Source organism: Anas platyrhynchos, chromosome 12, assembly GCF_047663525.1.
Source record: "Anas platyrhynchos isolate ZD024472 breed Pekin duck chromosome 12, IASCAAS_PekinDuck_T2T, whole genome shotgun sequence".
Classification (NCBI taxonomy): domain Eukaryota; kingdom Metazoa; phylum Chordata; class Aves; order Anseriformes; family Anatidae; genus Anas; species Anas platyrhynchos.
Window position 1 is genome coordinate 9,849,657 of NC_092598.1, and position 21,306 is coordinate 9,870,962.

At 48.1% G+C, this 21,306-nt stretch overlaps 1 protein-coding gene across 2 annotated transcripts in view; it reads left to right on the plus strand.

Moving 5' to 3' along the window:
• The first annotated feature begins 8,224 nt into the window (after window positions 1-8,224).
• WTIP (WT1 interacting protein) overlaps window positions 8,225-21,306 on the plus strand; it is a 79,016-nt gene continuing 65,934 nt past the window's right edge. The window contains exon 1 of one of the 2 annotated variants that reach the window (XM_027466951.3): window positions 8,225-10,019. In XM_027466951.3, coding sequence (XP_027322752.1) covers window positions 8,534-10,019 — 1,486 coding nt within the window. In that variant the 5' untranslated portion in view covers window positions 8,225-8,533. The remainder of the gene's footprint in view (window positions 10,020-21,306) is intronic. The other variant, XM_038185530.2, reaches the window with a different exon arrangement.

Sequence of the window (21,306 nt, forward strand, 5' to 3'; positions counted from 1 at the left end):
TTTTTCTTGGACAATCAATTATTGGCCTCTTCAGTTGGAACATTTGCACCACCACACACATGCTTTCAGCACCTCATGCCTTCAGAAAGAGAAAAGCACTGGTCTGTTGTATGTTACACTTTGTGCCTAGAGCGAAAGTGCAATGTTTAGGAGAAGTATCTCCAAGCCTACTGCATTTGTTTAATTACTTTGGTAGCTCTCAATACTATCAGTGTTGATTCTTAGAATGCATTAATCTGTCATTTCTGTCACTGCACTGAAATTACGTTTAAACTTTATGTTAATGAATCAGAACCGTTTCTATTTATAACTAAGTAGTCAGTGATAGCCTGACAGAGTGGAGAAATTGAGCAGACAAGATTTATTCTGTTGCAGTTTGCAAACTGGCCAAATTTTAAACAACATTAACTGTATAGAAAGAGACTGTAAAAAACAAAACCAGCACCTTTTGTAAGTTTGAGTTCCTGCATCTGATTCCATCTAGTAAAAGGCCAGGTTTTCATTAGTGTTAGATTGTCAATGAGACAAAACTATGATTCTATAATGCAATTAATGTTTTATCTCTTTTTTTAGGTAGTAATAGTCATATGCAATGACTATTTCTCAAACTTGTTTGGAGACATAATACTCTACCATGAAACTAAATCTTTTTGAGTTAGTTGCTTCTTGGCCAGCATCAGTGAAGACTGAGAGGTAAAGATGTAAATAAGAGGAGTTAGAGAAACAATTTTAAACATTGTAATGGGAAGATTTTATAGTTCTCACTGTAAACAAAGCATTAGAATTTAATGTCTGATGACATTTTACAATAATTAAGGCTGACATTTTCATTTTAAGCTCTACTAAAAATAAAAAAATGGTTTATTAAATAAGTTGTCAGATGACTTGTTATGTGTGTAATAGGATGAGATTCTTGTTATGACACGGCAAAGGTCTGTCTAAGCTATTGGCACATATAATATGTCTAAGAATGTGATCTTATCCCACTACCCAAGAAATTTCCTTGCTTGCACAGATCTGTATACAGTAGTTTAGCTTTCAAAATCTCTTTGATTAATTTAACAGCAAAAGCTGTAATACTGGTAACTATCACATTAGTTTGACTTGAGTGTGAATATGACTTACAAGTTGAGCGTTTAATGATCTGAAATTAAGCAGATTTCTACAATAATATATGAGACCAACAGATGTGGGGGTGAAAAAGAGAAAGGCGTGAGGGGTTTTATTCAGTCTCGCTGGCTTGTATTCCTTAAGTTACTAGTGTTACAGCATAATTCAACAATATTCAGATAATTAAAGTATTTGGGATGCTTGTATTATTGGATGGGGGGTACCATTGCAGGACAATGATTAGGTTAAGTTTTAGAGAACCACAGAGAATTTTAAAATAGGCATCATCATTTGGCTTGCAGCATGAAAGGTAGTATAGAATTTAGCTATATAAGCAATTGCATGTTGATGTTTAAGATGTGTGACTGTACTGCTTTTGTCTGGGTAGTAAGCAGTTACATTGGAAAAAAAAATAGAGATGTTCATGCTTTCCTGACCTATAGGCTCTGGCAGCTGGCAGGCAGATTGATGTGCCATTTCAGGTTGTGACCTTTACAACAAAGACCTCTTGCTAGCCATTTATTAGATCCCAGAAGATAAAATAGGCCTGCATCGAGTTAGAATATACCACTAATATTGAATGCTTCAAGCTTTTTCTCCACTGTCCCAAAGCTCTAAATTTGGATTAGAAAACTGAACACACTGAATTAAGGAAAATAAATCCCCCACCCTGTTCTGTTTCTTTCCCTTTAAATAGAGACATTTTATTTATTCTCTTTGCAGCTGTAAGGACAAATCTTCAGTTGTGTGCATCTAAAATACTGGACTTAGAAGAAAGCAGAAACTAGGATGAAAGTAATAAACACATCTTACACAAGTCAGTCATCTATTTGCTGCTTGCCTGATATTATTTCTGAGTTAGCACCTTAAACAAAAAGATTACAAAGAGTATATACCTGCAGGTAAAGGGATTGGGAGGAGGCAACTTAATGCTGTAATCTGGAGGCCTTGATTCTTCTATAAAGGAGATATGGGATCAAGTACATAAATGTACTTCTAGATATAGTGTGATAACTGTTTATATTAACAGTAGGAAATTACTGGTTTAGATACCTGTCATTATCTCTCTCATCAGCATGCAGCTTCATTCACATGAGAAAAATTAGAAATTTTCAGTATGATTTCCTAAAGAAAAGAAACTTAAGGAATTCCCCAACCAGTCCCCTCCAACAAAATATGAAGCTATTTACAAACAGTAAGCAACTACATCAGCAATCTCAAAGATACTGCAACTCTACAAGTAAGTGGCTCTAGACGTAGAGACCCACAAAAGTCCTTCTGTGGTAACACTTAGCCTATAGGTGCAGCACTCACACCTGCTGCATTTTGTCCATCTAAGTAGTGATTGGAGTGAGCAGGAGTGTGCTGGGAAGAAAGGACAGCTGAGATACCTAACTAGAAGCCTGGTAAGCTGCCAGGAGCTATGGATATTATCAAGGGGACACGGAGAAAGCTGTATGTAGGTGGACCTGGAAGAAAATTAAAGGTGTTGTAGAGGAGTGCTAGAGATAGAAGAACACTGACAAGTCTGTTGAGGAATGTAGGCAAATAATAGGAGGAACCTGAAGGTATTGCATGTAATGGCTTAGGGCTCAGGTAAATTCTGGAGACTGTCGCAGTGGTTGAGCTCTACAGGCCAAAGGGGGGTGATAGTACTGCATTGTTATTGGGGATTTGGAGAAAAGGTTACAAGCTGGAGAACGCAAAGAATGCAGAATACAGTCCTGTATGAGACCAGCCTTTGTTAGTTCCATTGGTTATGGAACAGCTCCTTACTTCTTGCAAATATGTTTATTATTTTCAGTTAAGAAGTGTTGCAGCTATCATTCTGTACTGTCTCATACAGAAAATATCATGCAAGGTAAATGTAATTGGTATTCTCAAGAAACATATGTCCCCTTTCTTCTCACCATAGCTGGAGAGCCTTGTATTGTGAGGTCAGTGCTCATAGCCTTCTATATTTCTTGGCGTGGTATAAAAAGGCACATACAGTTAGTCTGGTATTTTTCACCAGCACAGAACAGAGGGACATGTATAGCAGTCTGCCCCTTACACAGTGTTTCTGTTTATTTATTAAATGTGTTAATGCAGTCTGTTTTTTTGTTTGTTTGTTTTTTCCCCTGGATCATGGTTTGCAATATTGTTGTCAGGACTTAGTTTTTAGTACAAGATAAATTTTAGGTCTGTGAAGTCTCTGTTTTTTATATTTTCAAGTCTGAAATAAGAATCTACATAATTAAGAACTACTTAAACATATTAAGTGGGTGCACTGTTAACTGTACTGGCCAAATAAATAATGTATTTATGCATATGTAATAGCTGCTATTAAGCTAATAGATTGTGTTTGAATATACAATGATTATGTCTTCTGATTGCAAAGGAAGTATGAGTAAAGCTGTGTGCAGTCTCTCAGCTATGAGCAAATAAGCTACTGTGGCCAGGAATGCCAAAAGCAGAAATAAGTAAGAGAAGTGGAAGATGAAGCTATAAAAGAAATAAGATACATAAATGGTGTATTAATCTTAAGTGCTTAGACATATGTTGTCTGTCTAATATAGCACGTTCACAAAGTGGCTGTTGTGACTGGAATTTTACAGGGTCTGTCCCAAGTCATATTTGTGCAGCATGGTGAATAGCTGCATTTGCAATGAATACAAAGAATGTAAAAAATGTTAAATAGTTTTTTATTGCAGATTTAGAATGAGAAGTGACCTGTAAGCCTGCAGAGTAGTGTTAGTGAAAAATATTTTAAATAGTTGTGTCTAGCAGTCAAAGGTAGCCATTCAAATACACTGCATTCTGTCTACCAGAAGATGGTGCCCTAAAACACATTCAGTAATTCCAATTTTCAAAAACTGTGATCTGCGAATGAGTATTTAAAAAAAAAAAGAAAAAAGTTAAGGTACAGTGACAGTCCTAAAAATAAAACAATGATGTATTCTTAATGTTTTCATTCATATCCTGACATAGTGTAAAAATAGTTGCCCAGGCTACTGCTTCCAGTCAAGTGGCTAGTCTAGCTTTAAATTATTTTGGAGAGCCAGAATAACCTTAATTAACGTTGTTTGCAATCAATTCACCCAAATATTAATGTATATCAACATCCAAACTTCATATTCTAACAAGCTTGCTTATACTTAAAGTTATCACAATACAAATTAATATATGACCCCAGAAAAACAAAGCACTGTAAAACACAATACAACTACAACTTCAAAGAAAACAAAATCTTCAGTCCCTTCTCTCAAAATAAATACATTACTCAATGTAATTTTTGTATGAGCTTCACAATTATTTCTTTTTAATCAGGCTCAGAATAGAAAAAAGGAGAAGAATTTTCATTATGTGCTTCACCAGGAAACCAATCAATTTCAAAACTTGGGAGAGAACAGGAACCTGCGTAATTGTAAGTCTTTCTTACCTTGGGGATTTCAGAGTATGATTTCATTGTTTTCTCACTATGGGAGAGAAGGAGGGAATTTGCAAAAGGTAGCACCCAAATCAACATGCAAATCTGCATGTTAAATTGTTAAATTGATGAGTCAGACAACAAACTCCTTCCTACGTTGTCACAGTAAAGACATAAGATAGGCTGCAACAGTGGGATTTTTTCCATTGTCTTCAATAGGCCCAAGGTTTTACCACTAAATTCTTATATCTACAGATTCTCTGTTTTGTTGGTAATAAGCTGTATGCAACTCAGGGAGACAAAGTCCCCAGCAGACCATTAATTTTCCCTGCCTGTTGGTTTGGCCAGCATTTCTTGAAGGCACTGGCAATTAGAAGAAACAGAAGTGTACTGCCTGTGAGGCCCAGCCGGATGATATTCACAGATCAATAACTCCACCTGGCTTTTTTGCTCCCTTTAAGTCTTAAACAAAGGAGTTTATTTAACAGAAGCAGCTGGCTTTCCTTAATATCTGTTTTACTGATATAACTCAAAATCAGACACAAGGATTACCACAACAAATTAAGAAATGGAGTTCATCTTTTATAATACTCTGTGATAGCTCATGTTGTTAGTTGCACGAATCTTTTTGCAATATATACATTTCCATCTGGTTGTTAATAGTAAGCAAATTTATTTAAACAAATTGGGGAGAAAAACATGTCAGGACTGTCAAGCTGTAATTGCCTTGTACTTTGGTTTTTCTTTTATATAATAGTAAGGAGAATGATGGGGGTACTTATTATAGCGACAGCAGTTTAAACTCTACACTTCTTGTTTGCACAGCTCGGCACATATGGTCCTCTATGAGAAATGCAGCAGTGCTCGAGTGTGTTATGTACCACTGCAAACATATTTATTTCACCCATGTGGGCTACATCTGTGGCTATAGTGTGGATAAATGTTATGTTCATTATGTGTATGACAGGAGTACAATTTACTGGAGAAGAGCGGGTCTGCAGTATTGCCCCTGCTGTAGGGCTGAGACAGGAACACTGTGCAGGAATACTCTGGCCCAGGGCTGCAACAGACTTGACTGGGCCTTGCTTTGAGGATTTACTTATTGAACATAAGCTTTCAACAGTAAACATAAGTGATTTTTATTGTTTGATCCAAATTGCTTACTAAAAGGGGCTATTTCCGTAGATTCCCCAGACTCTCTCAGTCCCCAGTATGTTTTTCCCATGAGTTCATACTAAAGAAAGCACGTGCTTTAACTACTTACATACCAAGAGGCTTACTGTAGGAACTTGCAACCTGCTGCAGCAGCAGCATCAGACTGTGCTGGAGGCAGAACAAGGGCTGATTTGTGGCTTAGAAGACAGAGCTATGGGAGGACAACAAGCTCCTCCACTTGAGCTTATGCTTCTGACTTCACACACCATCAGCTCTGCAGTTCCCACTGTTTGGCTCCTAAAAACAGATGCTCAAAATCTTTCCTTGTGTGAGCACACAGGCAGAGACCCTCAGGATATGCTCGACACACCCTGTTTGATTAATAATAGAGTTACCTACTGTTGAGAAACAAAATTAAAAAAAAAAAAAAGAGATACAATAAATTAGCTTTTCTGTATAGGTGCTCTGATGGCCTAAGTTCCCAGATTGTCCATGAGCCTTCCCTAGATTCACAAGAAGACAACCTAATAAAAACTGTCTGTGAGTAACCCAGAGCTAGTCAGAGGATGGATCATCCTAGCAAAGGCCCCAGGAACCAGAAATGGAAGAGCTCAGCACCCACGTGCTTGAAGGCAGCCTGTGAGATGCCCACTGCCCTTGGTGAACTTGGTTCAGGAGTCCCTGGCTCAGCACCCAAGTTAACTGGGATTTCTGCACATGCTGCAGAAGGAACCTCTGTTTGTTCTTGGTGGGTACGTGCCCACACCGCACAGCTCACAGCATTATCAGTGGAGGACACAGCATCATTTAGTGGAGGACTTATTAGTGTTAGGTCAGAGGTTGGACTCGATGATCTTGAGGTCTCTTCCAACCTAGACAATTCTGTGATTCTGTGATTCTGTGATCAGTGTCTTTGTCAACAGCTTCACCAGAAAGCACGAGGCTTGAACGGGGCAGGAAAATGAAATGCTGCTGTGATCCAGGTCAGCGCCATGGCACCTTCACCAGGAGGCTTCTGTTGCCATTGCCCAGGGCCCATGCTGTGTTGTTTGGAACTGCAGCAGTACATGCCGGGATGTGCTACAGCGAGAGGTGCTTTCAGCTGTCACGCACCTGCAAAACAGAGGTAAGACGTACCTTCTGGGAAGTAACCTCTGGAAGCACGTGGTGACACCAGCAGAAAGCGTAATGAGACTGCTGGAGATGGGAAAACGTAGCAGAAAAGTTGTTGACTCCCAAGATGGGTTGCATCTGTACACATATGTTCACATCAAGAGTGAACAGCCTCTTCCATGTCTAGCAGGTTTGCTTTTCAGGGCTGGTTTTGCACATTTAGATGGTTTGCTAGATTTTTATTTATTTATTTATTTATTTATTTATTTATTTTTTGCCTGCCATCCTGCACATGCAAACTAATAGATTGCCAATCAGTTGCCCTCCACAGCTGGGGACATTTTCGAGTACGCAGTTGCTTTTAATGTTTAATTAGGTATGATAACAGGATAAAATGTTCTTGGCAGGAGCAGAGCACCTGCAGCACAAACTTGCAACATATTTCTCTCGTTGCATCGACACCACTCAGGTGCCTATTGCTTGGGCTGCACCAGTGTTTCTGAGATCAGCACTGATGCTTGTCAGGGAGTTGTACTTATAAAAAAAATAACTGTAGGCTACCGTTTCACATCGGAGGTCTCAGCTCAGCAGCCCGTTTGGTGGTGTTTTCTGACAGGCTGCTGTGTGTATACAAACGTAAATGCCAAGCAGCGCAGCGTTTGTTACAGGATCAACAGATAAAGCCTTCGCGAAGTTGCACAAACAGCAGCACGCTTTTTTCAAGCTCATGTCAATTCACAGATTGCTTTGGGCCACGGCGCGTTCATCGCGTCTCGGTATTGCTTTTATTTATTTATTTATTTATTTATTTATTTATTTATTTTGAAACGAAGCCACAGGGAGTGCAAGTAGCCCTCAGGTGCCGGGGCTGCGGCACAGGTGGGAGCCGCTCGCAGCCGCCGCGCCTCAGCCCCTGCCCGCGGGGGGCGCGCCCCGGCCGAAAGTTCCAGTCAGGGCCGAGAGCGGGAAACGGGGCCGCGGCCGCCCCCGCCCGGCACCGCGACCCCCCCCTCAGCGCCGGAGACTCCCCTCAGCCCCCGGCCGAGCCCGGTGGCGGTGACAGCCCCGGGCAGCGGCGCTCGGGAGCGGGCCGCGCTGAGGGGAAGCCGCCGGCCCCGCCGCCGCGGCCGCCCTCTCCCCGCCTGACTCGGTGCAAATCATTGTTTGGCTCCGGCATTAACTACATTCCAGCGGGACGCAGCGCCCAGTCTCCTTCCTCGCATTCCTGCCCCACACAAAGGAGTCCCTGCCTCGCCGCGCCCCGCGCCCCGCCGGCCGCCCCGCGAAGCCCCTCACGGACCGGCCGCCGCCTTCGCCCCCGCCCGGGGGTGCGGGCCGGAGCCGCGGCCCCGCCGCGGGGCGGCCGGCCGGGGGCGGCGGGGGCAGGGAGCCGCCGAGCGCAAATTCCTCCGCGCAGCGCGCCATTGACTGGACCCAGCAACTTATTTAAGGCTGGAAAGTGACACAGGGGCTCCTCGCCTCCGCTCGCCGCCCGCCGCCGGGCAGCCCGGCCGCACCGAGCCGCACGGAGCCGGGATGCCGCTGAGGTGATCGCCGCGCAGCCTGCTCGCAGCCCGGGCCGCCCGCCGGGGAAGGAGCCGCGTCCCGCCGGCTGTGCCCCGCCGAGGAGCTTGCTTTTGGGGGCGGGTTTTTATTTTTATTTTTTTTTGCTGTTTTATTTATTTTTTAATCTTTTCTGCTCCGGACTGCGCCTTCGCAGAGAGTTTCGCCGGGCTCCGGCCGAGCATGGAGAAGTACGAGGAGGACATGGCACTGAAGGCCACCAAGCTCCTGGAGGACCTGTCCCTCTACGAGCCCTGCCCGGAGGCACCGTACGGCCGGGGCGGCCGCCGGGACCCGCCGCTCCCCCCGGACCTGGAGGAGACCAAGCGGGTGCTGGCCGCCCACATGCCGGCGGAGCAGCGGGGCCGCAAGATGAACGGCACCGCCGCGCCGCCGCCGCCCGCCGAAGCCTTCCCCTTCCCCGCCGCCCCCTGCGGCAAAGCCTACCCGCCCGCCGCCCCGCTCCGCGCCGCCAACGGCCGCGCCGAGCCGCCGCCACCGGCCGCCGGGCCGCCGTGCTGCGAGGAGGGGCTGTGCACCCGCTCCGAGGTGGCGCTGCCCTGCTACAGCGGCTTCCCCGACAAGGGCAAGCGCTACTCGGCCGAGGGCTACCGCTACGTCGCCGCCGGCGCCTACGACGGCGGCTACGTGGCCAAGGGCGGCGGGAGGGCGGCCGGGGGCCCCGACGGCAAGTACGGAGCCGCCAGCCCCCGGGCCAGCCTGGCTCCCGCCGCCGCCTCGCCGGGCCCCGGCGCCGAGCACGGCAAGTTCTCCAGCCCCCGCTCCAGCCTGGGCGGCGCGGGGTGCCCGCTGCCCTACGAGAAGTTCTCCAGCCCCCGCTCCAGCCTGGTGGTGCCCGGGCAGGACAAGTACGGCAGCCCCCGCGGCAGCCTGGTGCAGTACGACGGCGCGGCGCTCAGCCCCCGCTCCAGCTACGCCAGCACGGCCAGCGACACCAGCAAGCACTCCAGCCCCCGCGCCAGCCTCACCAGCTACGACGGCGGCGGCGGCAGCAAGCCCAGCAGCAACCGCACCAGCGGCATCAGCATGGGCTACGACCAGCGCCACGCCAGCCCCCGCTCCAGCACCGCCAGCCAGTACTCGTGCCCCACCAGCCCCCGCTCCAGCTACTCGGACTCCAGGTACGGCCCGCCGGGCGGCGCCGAGCTGGACGGGGCGGCCGCCGCCGGCATGGCCGTGGCCAGCCCCCGCTCCAGCCTCTGCGGGCCCCCCGAGGGCCGCGGCGTGCAGGGCGCTGCCGTGGTCAGCCCCCGCTCCAGCATCTCCAGCCAGAGCTCGCGGAGCTCCCGCGGCTCCATGAGCGCCTACCCCGAGCTGCAGCTGCCCTCGCCCCGCTCCTCGCTGCTGGGGCCCGGCCTGCAGGAGGACTGCGCGGTGCCCGAGCTGCCCGACGGCTACCACAAGATCCACGCCCAGTCCCCGCCGCGCCACGACCCGCAGCACCCGGCCGGCGGGGCCGGCCCCGACGCCGCGGCCCCCTACGCCTACAGCCCCGGCAAAGGCTCGGCCTCGGCCCCCAAGTTCAAGCTCCCCTACCAGGTGACGCCGAGCCGGGACAGCGGCCCCAGCCAGGCGGAGAGGAGGCTGGAGGCGCTGACGCTGGAGCTGGAGAAGGAGCTGGAGATGCACATGAAGAAGGAGTACTTCGGTGAGTGACCGCTCGGGGAGGTAGGGGGTGCGGGGCCTGGAGGGGGCGAGTGGCTAGATGGTGATGGTGTCTGGGGCCTGCCTGGAGCTGGGTGGATTTAGCTCTGGGGAAGGTGTGTGATACCCAGAACTGCTCTGGGCCAGTTACCCACTGAAGTCTCTGGTCATTGCAAGACAAAGCTGTTTTACCACAGATACTGTCTTTCTAACTGGTGTCAGAAGCGTTTGCCCCTTGCCTCATCCCTGGCATTTTATCTTCTATTTCTTGCACAGTTTGCTAGGCTTTGTGACTCTTCCCCTTCCAAGCGCAGATAGGAGACTTGTCTGAAATGTTATAGCAGCTGTTGGGGTTTGTGCTGATATGCTCATTTGCTTTCACCGATAAAGTTCAGCCTCCCTGAGGCTGTGATATTCGTGATCATACTTTCAGGCCATCTGCAGTGTTTAAATTGTTAAAGAGGATGAGCCTGGCTGGTGAAGCAGTTTTAGCACCACATTCACTTACCTTATCCTAGTCTGGAGTGCTTGTGGGATCCCCAGCATTGTTTCCACCCCGTGAGGCCTTGCAGGTCTGTGCTGCGCACGAGTCTGGTAGGGGCTGGTGTCATCCATGGCATGTGGGGGGAGAGGAGACCTCTGTCCTTGGTGAGGTTGTGTCAGCTTTGTGGTAGTAATCTAAGTGTCTTCAGTGCTTCTTTATAGAACAAAAGCAACTTCTTGAGACATGTGAACGTGCTTTGTAGTCATGTCATAGTTCCTGTGTCTTTTATTTTGCACTGGGAGAACTGGGGCTGAGGGCTCTGTGGGGGGGGAGCTCCTGTCAGAGGAGGGAGAACAAGGCCCGGGGAGATGGGGGGCTTGGGGTCATGAGAGGGGCTCGGGGTCAGTCAGCACCCAGCAGTGGCCCGGGGTGTGGGAGCTGCTGAGTCCCCTGCCTCTGAGGGGCCGGGTAATTAAGCCTTTGTGTGCCAGCTGGGTGCTGATAGTGCGATCCCTGGGTGACACAAACGTTGTGCGAGATGGACACGTGTTACCTCAGTCCATGATTTAAACACTAAAGTTTCAGTCTGCTTTTGGTGTAGCATGAGTGTGCTCTGTGCGGGAGGGAGGAGTTGCAGGGCTTTGTGTGCTTGTAGTGAGACAGACCTGGACAGATCGCTTGAGGTAGCTAAGCAAGCGGTGCCCTCTCCTACTAGGAAAGCCTTTCTGTGAACTGCGGTGGTATTGTTTTTACAAGCTCTTGTGCCTGGACAAAGGAGGCTGAATACAGTGCCAGCTTACTGCAGCAGCCTCGTTGTGCCTCCATCCATCCTGTGCGGGGCTGAAGAAGAAAGCTGGTGGTTGTCTGCTGCACCTGGTGAGGGGCTTCAGGTGCTGGCAGGCCCATCACCAGCTGGGGTCAATAATAGTGAGGTCAATAACGGGTCACGTATGTGCAGAAGCTGCATGGGGGTAGGGGAGAATTAATTAATGTGCTAACACCAAGAAATGTTACCTTCAAAATATCAGTGGTGTGCAGTGAGAGACAGAACTAAAAGGCATTTTGAGTAAGAAACATATCTTATGGTTGTCCTGACCCTCTGCAAGGTTTTTCCAGTGGCTAGGGAAGCTGGGTGTGATCAGGGGCTCCAGGAGCAGCCTCAGGAATCTGTGGTGTGGGTGGGTTTTACTTATTTATAAGGACTTACCTGTTGTGAGTGTCACTACTTGCATGTATATTCTCCCACAACATGTTGCAGCATGCCCTAAGCCTCGGCAGATGTGTCCTGTGTCGGGTCGGCAGCAAGCTTGTGCCTTTCTGTCTGGGAACACGCGTACCAGCTGCCCTGTAGGTATTTGTTGTAGCAGCAGAAAGTTGCCACAGCTTGCACCCTAGAAGTAGATGAAATCCAGAAAACTGGGGTGCTGTAGGAGAGGGCTGACTTGTCTAAGTTGTCAGAGTTTTAGTGAATTCTGGTGGGCTCGATCCTGCATTTCTGGTGCAGATCACCCATAGAAGTGAATGCTGAGCTTTGGCTGAGTGAGCTTGTGGGGGTTTGGTCTGGTGCAACTGCAGGCTGATGGGACAGAGACAAGGAAAAAGAGCAGCATGAGGAGAAGTCTGCTTATTGACAGGTACAGGAGCAGGTTGTTTAGGTTGACTTTTTTGAGAAGTTCTTGATTTAAAAAAAAAACAACAGAAATGCATTAATTTCTAGCATCACACATACTTGTGTCTGACATGCTTTGAAGGCAATTGCAGTGCCCTGTGGTGCCCATGGAGAACAGAAATGTTAAGCCAGTAGTCAACAGAGCAGATGGTTTAATGCTCCTTAATTAGATGAGCTCAATTGCCTGGTGAATAAATGCTTATGTGGTGACACTGATGTAATTTTACTGTGTTCTCTGCACCCCCCTGCCCCCGGGAAAGAATACAGTGATTCTTATTTTGTCCATTCAAAGCGAGGGCTACTCCACACGGTGCTGTCTGCAGACCACTGTGTTCTGTCTTGTGTCCAAATACAACTTGCAAAATTTGGACAGTGAGTTATTTTAAATCTGAGGTCAAGTGACTAACCAGTCCTCTTTGGAGGAAGAATAACTGTACCCTGCATTCGTTCTGTTTGTGGGTCGGTCTGGGTGTTCCCTCACCATGCTTGTGTTGGCAGTCCTGGCGGCTCTCCCAAACCGCACTGCTCCGTTTCAGAAGCAGCCTGTATTCTGGGGCAAATAAATACACGATGAAGATGCTGTTGCTGCCGTTGCTCTTGCCCTTTCCTCCTCTGGAATGAGATGGGCAAGGTGACTGGAGATCAGGTGTCTGCCCCAAGTCAGAACACAGGAGCGTTAGTAGAAGGACCCAGAGAGAAGGGACAAGAACCAGTGTCCTTCAGTAACACTGCCCAGACAGAGCACCCCTGCTGGGCTGGCTTTGCCCTTGGGGACCTGCTGAAGTGTCCTCCCGTGATCAGGGCACGTACAGCATCTGAGCATTGGAGAGGAACTGGATGGCGTGTCCCAGCAGATATGGGGGCTAGCAGCTGGCTCTGAGCAGTGCTGTGCAGGGAGCTTTGCTGCCTCACCTTCTCCATCCTGCTCTTCTTTCCAGCAGGCTTCAGTGCATTTGTAGAGAGAAGGAAGATTTCATTACACAATTGGTTTAGTCCGACCAAAAGCAGCAATGCTTCAAGAAGTGCCTTGCGCCTGCCCTGCTCCCAGTTGCACAGCTGAGAAGTAGCACCCTGCCACTTCCAAGTGCTCCCACCAGCATGTTGCAGCCACATGTGCTCACTGAGCTCAGAGAAAAGCAAGCCTGCAAAAAAGGAAGGAGATAGGAAGGGTTGCTTTGGGCTGGATCTGTGAGCTGCTCTGGTTTCACCCCTGTGATGGGGTAAATGAGATGGCCGGGGCTGACCCAAGGGTGCAGACAAAGGGCACAGGAAGGATGAGGCTGTTCCTTTGGCAGCGTCCCACAGGTGGGTAGAACTGTGAGCTTTTGTGCTCGTGTTGCAGGGGAAGCAGGTACAGCTACCCCTTCCCAAACTGCTGTATCCTAAACCCCTCGAGACCCCTGTCCGTCCCCTCTCGAGGTACTGACAGTTCAGTAAGTGTGCTCAGTTTACTGGCAGACGCTGAGAACAGAAGCAATAAAAAAAGTAATTTCACTCAGTTCCATAACTGTTCTCAGATGGGCTTTGTATGCAATGAGGTAAACTGCCAAAGCTGTGTTTTGGGGATGTTTAAAATTGAATGTGCATTCTGAGGTGTCAACAGGACGTTCGTGGGTGTTGGAACGTCAGCAGCTCAGGCGCTGGCTTAAATTCTATTTACTTTGCAGAAACCTTCGGGCTGATGTCTAGGTGCTGAAAAAGAAAGTTTTGGCGTACCCGTCCAAGTCAGAGCTATCCTTTTGGGACTGACTGTAAACCTGTGACTTGTCATCTGCTGGGCAGGGAAATGTCACGCTGGCTGGGATGTTGGTTTCAGACAAGATCTCTGTCCTGTGGCTCTGCTGGCGTTGTCAGAAATGGAAGGAGAGCCTGCAGAGGGGCATGGGGCAGCAGTTGTGTGTTCCTGGCAGCCCCTGCTGTGCTGCAGTCATCGCCTAATGAGGGCTGTCTGCCTATCCTGGTCAAGGGTGGTGGGATCCCATGCAAGAATTGATTTAGTAATTGTCTCACCATCTTGGACTAAAAACAAGATGAAAAAGTGCAGTGAAACTACGTAGGTGTGGGGTGAGCGAGTTGTCTTCTGTCTGTGCAGTCTGGGGAGATGAGTGGTGTTGGCACCTCTGCGCAGTGCCCGTTGTGAAGGTGCCTTCCCCAGCCTCTGCTACACAGCAGGTGCTTCCCACCCCCTCGCTGCCACCTCACCCCTTGAGTTTCACATCTGATAGGCAGAATACAGCGAGTTCATCCCCTGCTTGTTAGCCTTCAGTGAGAAACAACCGAGCCTGTCACAGTGAGCTTTGTCCTTTCTCCTGGAGACTCAAAGCTGCCAGGAGTTCCCTTCCTGTCACTGGTCCTGCACCAAGGCATCAGGCAGTACAGTTTTATGTACTAAATGTCTGTAACATGGGTACCAATAACCATACGTGGCAGGTTGAGTGTCTATAACTTGCACATAAGCATGCATAATTAGCTGGGACGGTGCTTCCTTACCTTCAGTAGGAGAAAACTTGACTCTGAATTGGGGTGTTGTTTAACTGTTTTTTGCTTGTTTTTGTTGTTTGTGCTTTTCATCTTTGGTTTAGTTGGTGTTAGCGATGCACTGGGTGCAGGGGATGATGGTGACGTGCAAGAACTGCCACGTCTTCTGTCAGGGCTGCCACAGATAAGTTCTGTATTCGAGAGGTTTGGATGTGCCATGCAGCATTGGTGCAGGTGCATATGCTGCCATGGTGTGGTAGGCCCTGGTTTAGTGGTCACCCTTCCCTGTCACCATATGCTTTAGGAAATGTGTTCCGTACCTCTCTGGATATCACAGCTGGTTGGTTTTGTACCACAGGGGGATCCACTTGGTCTTCTGGATCTGAAGGAAAGGAGATTGTTTAGGTTTGAAATGCGTGCAAAAAGAAACTTCTCCCATGTTGCGAAGTCAATAGCCTTGCAGAAAGGAGATAGAGGATATAGGAAGGTAAGAGCTGAGCGGAGCCCATGTTACAGTTTGCTTTGGTTTGGTGCCTGCTGCCCTGCTGGTGACTGTGGAGCCTTGGGGCTGCTGTGCAAAGCAGCGAGCAAGTTGTTAGATCTGCCTGGGTATAGGGCTCTGTCACAAGCTCCAATGTTCCTATTGCATTCCTCAAGTAAGAGGTACTCAAATTCCCAGAAGTAACAACAGGCTTTTAACACCCTTGTCATCCCGTGTTGTGTTCTGCCCCTAAAAATGGTCAGGTGTGCCTTCTTAGAGGGGTTAAGGAAACATCCTAAGCAGGATCCCAAGTCAAAATAATCCTGGCTGGTATTGGCAGTTGTTTACTTAGCCTCTGTACCTGACCCTCTACAAAGGATTGTATGTGTGGGTGTCCCCGTTTGGTGTCAGATCATGCACTGGAGATTTGTACACCATGGTGGGTGAATCAGGAGTGGCCACAGAATCCATTAAATTGTATTTTGGAGAGTAGGAAAATGACCCTAATTTGGAGTAACAGGTTGCTGTCACAGTGGCTGCAGTAAGGTGAAGCTGATGCTTTTAAATGTAAAAGTGATACACCCAGAGAGAAATCTTCCACTGAAGAGGTAACTCTGAAGTGGGCGTTGAGGATGTCTGTTGTGCTTGCGTGCTCCTGCTTCGTGGTGGCAGCAGCAGAGATACCAGTCTGTTATCTTGGGCATCCTTCAGGCATCGTTAATATCTGTAGTTAATGAACTAGGACGTAGATGCCTCTGTTGCAGCCATGTTGGATGTTTAGAAGGCCTTAAAAGCAAGTGAATTTTCCAAATACTCAAGTGATTAAAACCAAAAAGCCTGGCAAAGTCATTTTTCAGATGGTTAAAAGGGTGGTTCAGCAATGGAAAGAAAATAAATCAGCAGCACTAATACAGAAAGTTGAGTTTTACTAAAACCAAGAAATATTTGCAAAAATGGAAGGGGGCTTGGCCTCCTGCTTATCACAGCTACCACGGGGCAGTGCACTGTGGTGTCCTGGCAGAGTTGTGGTCTGGGGTTTTCCTTGGCAGGGTGCAGAGCCCTGCAGTGCTGGGGACATCTCTTTTGTTTTGGACTGAGTTCAGGCACTTGCCGAGGGTGCAGTCCACTGTGTCCTTTGGTGCTGTGAGGGGAGGGCTGGCTGCCAGCTGGGCGCTGGGGCAGTTGTTTGTATCGGGGTGAAGGTGCTGGCATCCCGTGGGACCCTGTTCCATGCATCCCCCATGCTGCTGGTTGGAGAGGGGGTGCAGCCACTCCTGCAGTGCCTCAGAGTACACGTCTTGTCTTGTGGCGTGCCAAGGTGGAGCACTTCTGCTGTCAGCATTAGCTGTGTCCAAAATCGCTTCTTAATTTGTGGCTGGAGAAACTGGGCGTCGCTGGGAGCACAATGTGGTGCTTGATTTATGCCCATCCCGCACAAAGTGCCTCTTCTCTGGCAGGGGTGGGAAAGTGTGACGTAAAGCACAACTGCAGCAGCAGAAAGGAGAGAAATACAGGAATGCGCGTGGTGTCAGCAAGCTGTAGTATGAGCTTAAAAACGCTCATATTGGAGGGCTGTGTTCAACAGCCTGCAAGGTTTGAGTCCTGACAGGACAGTGGTACCTGGGGCTGGGATTCGTCCTCAGAGATTGTTCCAGGGATGTGATGGCTCCCCAAGGCTGGCAGCAGGATTCTAGTTGGCTTATCTGGGAGCAGGACCAGCCTTTAGTTCTTAAAATTAGCAGCCGTGCTAATAATCATTCAATAAACATCTGGTTTGGGTTGGGTTTTTATGTGATTTTTCACTTTGCCTGTATGGATCTCGTCTCTGGGTGTGGATTTTGTCCCACTTGCTACATCAGAGTGGGTATTTCTGGTGTGGTGTGTGTTATCTCTTCCCATTAACCTCACCGTGTTTGTTTAACTTCCTATCAGTGTGGCCTTGTTGCTGCGCAGTGAGACAGGGGAGCTCAGCATAAACGGCCAAGCGTTGTGTATCTCTTCCAGCTGGAGAGTTTCACATCATCTGAAACTTCATTCCTCGCTTCTTGGAGCGGTTTTACTAAATCTCCAATGTCACGTTTATGTATTCCAGCAAACTTTTAAGAAAAGGCCTATGACTCATTAAAGGGAAAGAAAAGCACAACAGCACAGCAGAGCCCAAACACTCATTTAATGCTCAGCTGAGAACTACTGTGCATATAAAACATGTAGGGGCTTTCATTGCGAGGCTCAAATGGGGCAAGGATTTATTGCTAGTGACACCTATTTCCAAATTTGAGATCCTGGAAGAGTTCCCCTCAGCTGATTTTGCACAAAAGCTTGTAGATGGTTGTGTTTAAAGCTTTAGGTCGGGCTGCAGTGGTGCACGTGTCTGACAAGTGCGGGTTAGCTGCTGTCTTGCTTGGGGTGGCTCTGAGCCCTGACCCTCTCTACCCTGAGAAGGGGGCAAACTGGCAGCTACTGCGTGGCTTGGAAGAAGGGGTCTGGTTGCACAGGAGCCTGAGCCTCTTCTACAACAACCACATCAGCTCCAAGTCCTGGGCAAGGTGGGTGGCGAGGCACTGTGTGACCGTTCTGCTTGGTTATTGGGGTGCATGGCTTAGGGAGTTCCTGTCTACATGATATACCCAGCAGTGACAGGGCTCCTCTAAGGAGAAAGTTGTTGCTTCACACACAGCAAAAGCAGAGGTAATTCCCCAGTCCCAAACCCGGAGAGCTGTGTCCCTGCTGAGCAGGGCTCTGCACCCTGTTGTGAGCACTGCTGCCTTTGGGGTTGGGCTGGTGCAGGCTCTGCTGGTGGGTGCCCTTGCGAGGAATTTTTGGGAGTTGAGTTACCAAAGGGAGAACTGAGTTTCTGCAAGTGACAGGGTGCCTCTTGGCCAGGGTAGGTCACCCAGAGCTCTAACTCCATAAGAAAAGTAAATTTGGAGTGAACGTGGCTTCCAGCACTGACCTGAGAAATTAGTACTAAAGATAAGCAAACTCCAGGGATAAGTCTAATGACTATGAAGAAGGATATGACCTGGTTGGAATAACACCACAAATACCCATGGCTGTATCTGGGGGAGAGATGATTAATTCTAATGCCTTTAACTGCAGACAGCAACACGCAGGTGCATCTGTTGTGAGGGTTAGTACAGGTATTTGCAGTTACTGGGAGAAGGGCAGGGAAGGTTATCTTCAAATGTAAAGAATACCAATGCCAAGTATTGTCACGAAATAGCTAGGGAAGGGATGCAGTGAGCAATGGCAAGGCATTTAACAGGTTACTGGAGGTCAGGCCTGGGTTTACACGATTGCTTTTCTAAGAATTTGGTCAAACAAGATGTGTTTCGGTTCAGAATGTATTTATAGTTTTTGTGAAAAGTAGACAGCTATTGTGGAAGAACTGCTGGGGATTCTCAGATGGTTTCCTGGCCATCCAAACATTTGTTTAATTGGTGAACAGTTTCACTTACAACACCGCAGAACTTCTGGAAAGTGAAAACAAGATGTTTTCTCCCTTTTAATGTGGCCACTTGAAAAAATTAAAAAAAAATCAGAGTTAAAATAAAGAGAAAAGAGAAGCCATTCCTAAATTCAGTTTGACAGTTGTGCAGATTTAGATGCTTTTGCATTGCTCCGGCTCACTTGGATCATATTTCTTGTGGTCCACGGAGACCCTGTGGCCTCTCCCAGGCATGGGAAATGCAATTGCGTGCTGGCGGTCATTGCATAAACCTTTCTCCCGTGCGGCAGCCTTGTCCCAAAGCACATGCTTTGCACAGAGCTGGGTTCCCACGAGTGAAGCTCCAGGCCTAGCAGATTCTGCTGCACTGACCCCTCAGATGTTACCTCTGTACTGATGGTCCCAGCTTCAGGTAAGGTCGGTTCTGAATGCAGGTCCCTGGAGGGGTCAGCATGGTGTGGTGTTGGACCTGAAACACAGGGCCAGGCGGCTGTTTGTGCGTGTCCCAAACTAAACTCTGCTAATCTGAGGTTAATTTTTGAGTGCAGAATCTGTGCCTGGCCTTTGCAAAACTTAGTATGTGTACAGAGTGTGATTGGTGGGAAACCTTTATTAAAAAGTGGTATTGATGAGGAGAAGTGTGTTTTTTTATTTCTTATTTTTTAACTCATCAAGTGCTGGCCTGATAGAATTGAGGCAGTGGACAGGTCTCTGCTGCTGTGGCCTGATCCTGTTTCCCTGGCATTGTGCATGTGCCGTTACCTTCGGTGCCGTCAGAGCAGGATCTTTGTTTTCTGGTGTCTTTGCTCCTGCTGTGAAATTCTGGCTCAAATTCATTTGTTTGGGCCAGATGTTGAATGATTGGAAAATAATCACGGGGGAACGGTTCTGAGCAGGGGGATAGTGAATAGACTTTGTCACTCAGCCATGGTTTCCTCGACTTGAAGTGTGCTAAGCCAGCTGTGTGCTGCTGCCCTGCCCGTTCTGTCACAGACATGAAACGCAGCAGCGATGGATCCACAGTCCCCGTGGACTGACACCCTGTCACTCTCCCCACCTCTCCAGGGTTAAATACATTCAAAGAGAATGTTATTTGTTCAGTTTAAAAAATAATGAATAAGGCAGTGAAAAGTATTGGAGCCCAACATCAGCTGAGACTTAGAGAACTGTTGATTAGACCGGGAAGCAGAAGGAGCTGTAAGTGGTAAAATATTGGGTCTCAGTGTTTGTCTCCGCGCTGTGTCAGTTGCTGTGTTATTAACCTTCAGCATCCCCATATTCCGGGATAGTTGGGGGGAAACACCTAAGTCCTCAGAGGCAAAGGAGAAGTTTTAATGAATGGCTAACGCTGCTGCAGCTCTTCTTTTGCCAAGCAGTTATGTGAAAATTCTCTGTAATTGGTGGGTTGCCCATTTTTAATCAAAGCCATGTTTCCCATATCCAAACACTCAATAGAAAACAGAGCTGTGCAACAATCAAGTGCATTGGAGTCCAGATTTTGAGCTGGTTTGAGAAATAAGCATGAAATTTTCTGAAGTGTAGGTCAGTAGCTGGTATTCTTAGAAAGTGTGTTGGCTTGGTTTACCTGTTCCTGGCCAGAGCGGGCTGAGCCTCCATGGTGCAGCCCTGTAAGTCAGCAGCGGTTCGCATCGTGATGTGTTTGCTCCAGTGAAAAAGCACTAGGTCAGTGCAGATCCTAGTGACTTAACTATGAAAAAAACATGAGACACCCAGTTTTTCCATAGTGCTGTTGCATAACAAGGACAAACCTGCATGGACAGGGTAAGATGGTGCTGCTCAGCTGCACGTGGGGGCTAGGATGTGGAGAGTGAGTCCTGCTAGCTGGTAAGAATGGGGGCTCTGAGTGTCCTCTTGCCCTGCTGTCCCTGTTTGTCCTCTGTCAGCTGCTGCGGTGATTTTGTGTAGCCTTTTGTCGCGGTTTCTCAGAGGTGCTTGTTTATTGTTGAGCAAACACTTGGAGCTGGGTAGCTTTGTCTTAGTGGCCAGGACAACATCATATTGCTAGCAGGACATCACACCTAGTGTTTTCATGTGTTCTTATTGTGCCCAGTCATCCTCTCTTTTAAACCTTTTACCAGCTCTGCATTTTGGCAGTCAGTCTCTGAAACATTTGGAGGTTTTGCAGTCGTCCTCAAGGGGAGTTGCAGTTTGACTGTGGACAGCTTAGTGTTAGGTAGGAATTTCTTGTAAACAGTGCTAAATGCAGAGTCTGAAATAACACTGGAACACTATGAAAAGGTAAAAAATTAAATTTTTAATGGAAAAATAGATTTCACATTTCACTGGAGAGGTTGCACAGAGCGGAAGAATAGCCATGGGTATGGCTGATGGGTGTATGGACATGGGAGACACTGGTCTCTGGTTTGCCGGTGGTCACGTGGAGCCACCTGATGCTGTGTGAGCTGCAAAGGAGCTGCCAGGGCTCCAGGTACTGGTGCCTTTTTTTTCCTTTGGTTGCATTTTTTGCAGCAAAATAGTGGTCCTGCTCACTGATGCTTAGTTTTTCCTGATATTTTGGAGGCAATCAGGTGTGGATTCGTATGCTGTTTCATAACCAGTTTGAGAGAAGCTTCTTGCTTTGTGTGGCCTGGAAGGAGACTCTCCAAGGGTTATTTTTGTATGTGAGCTTAGAGGAAGAGCATTCCTGCACTAGGCCTGCAAGGGAGGCACAAGGCTTCCTGGCACCAGCACAAGCAGCGTCTTCAACTCG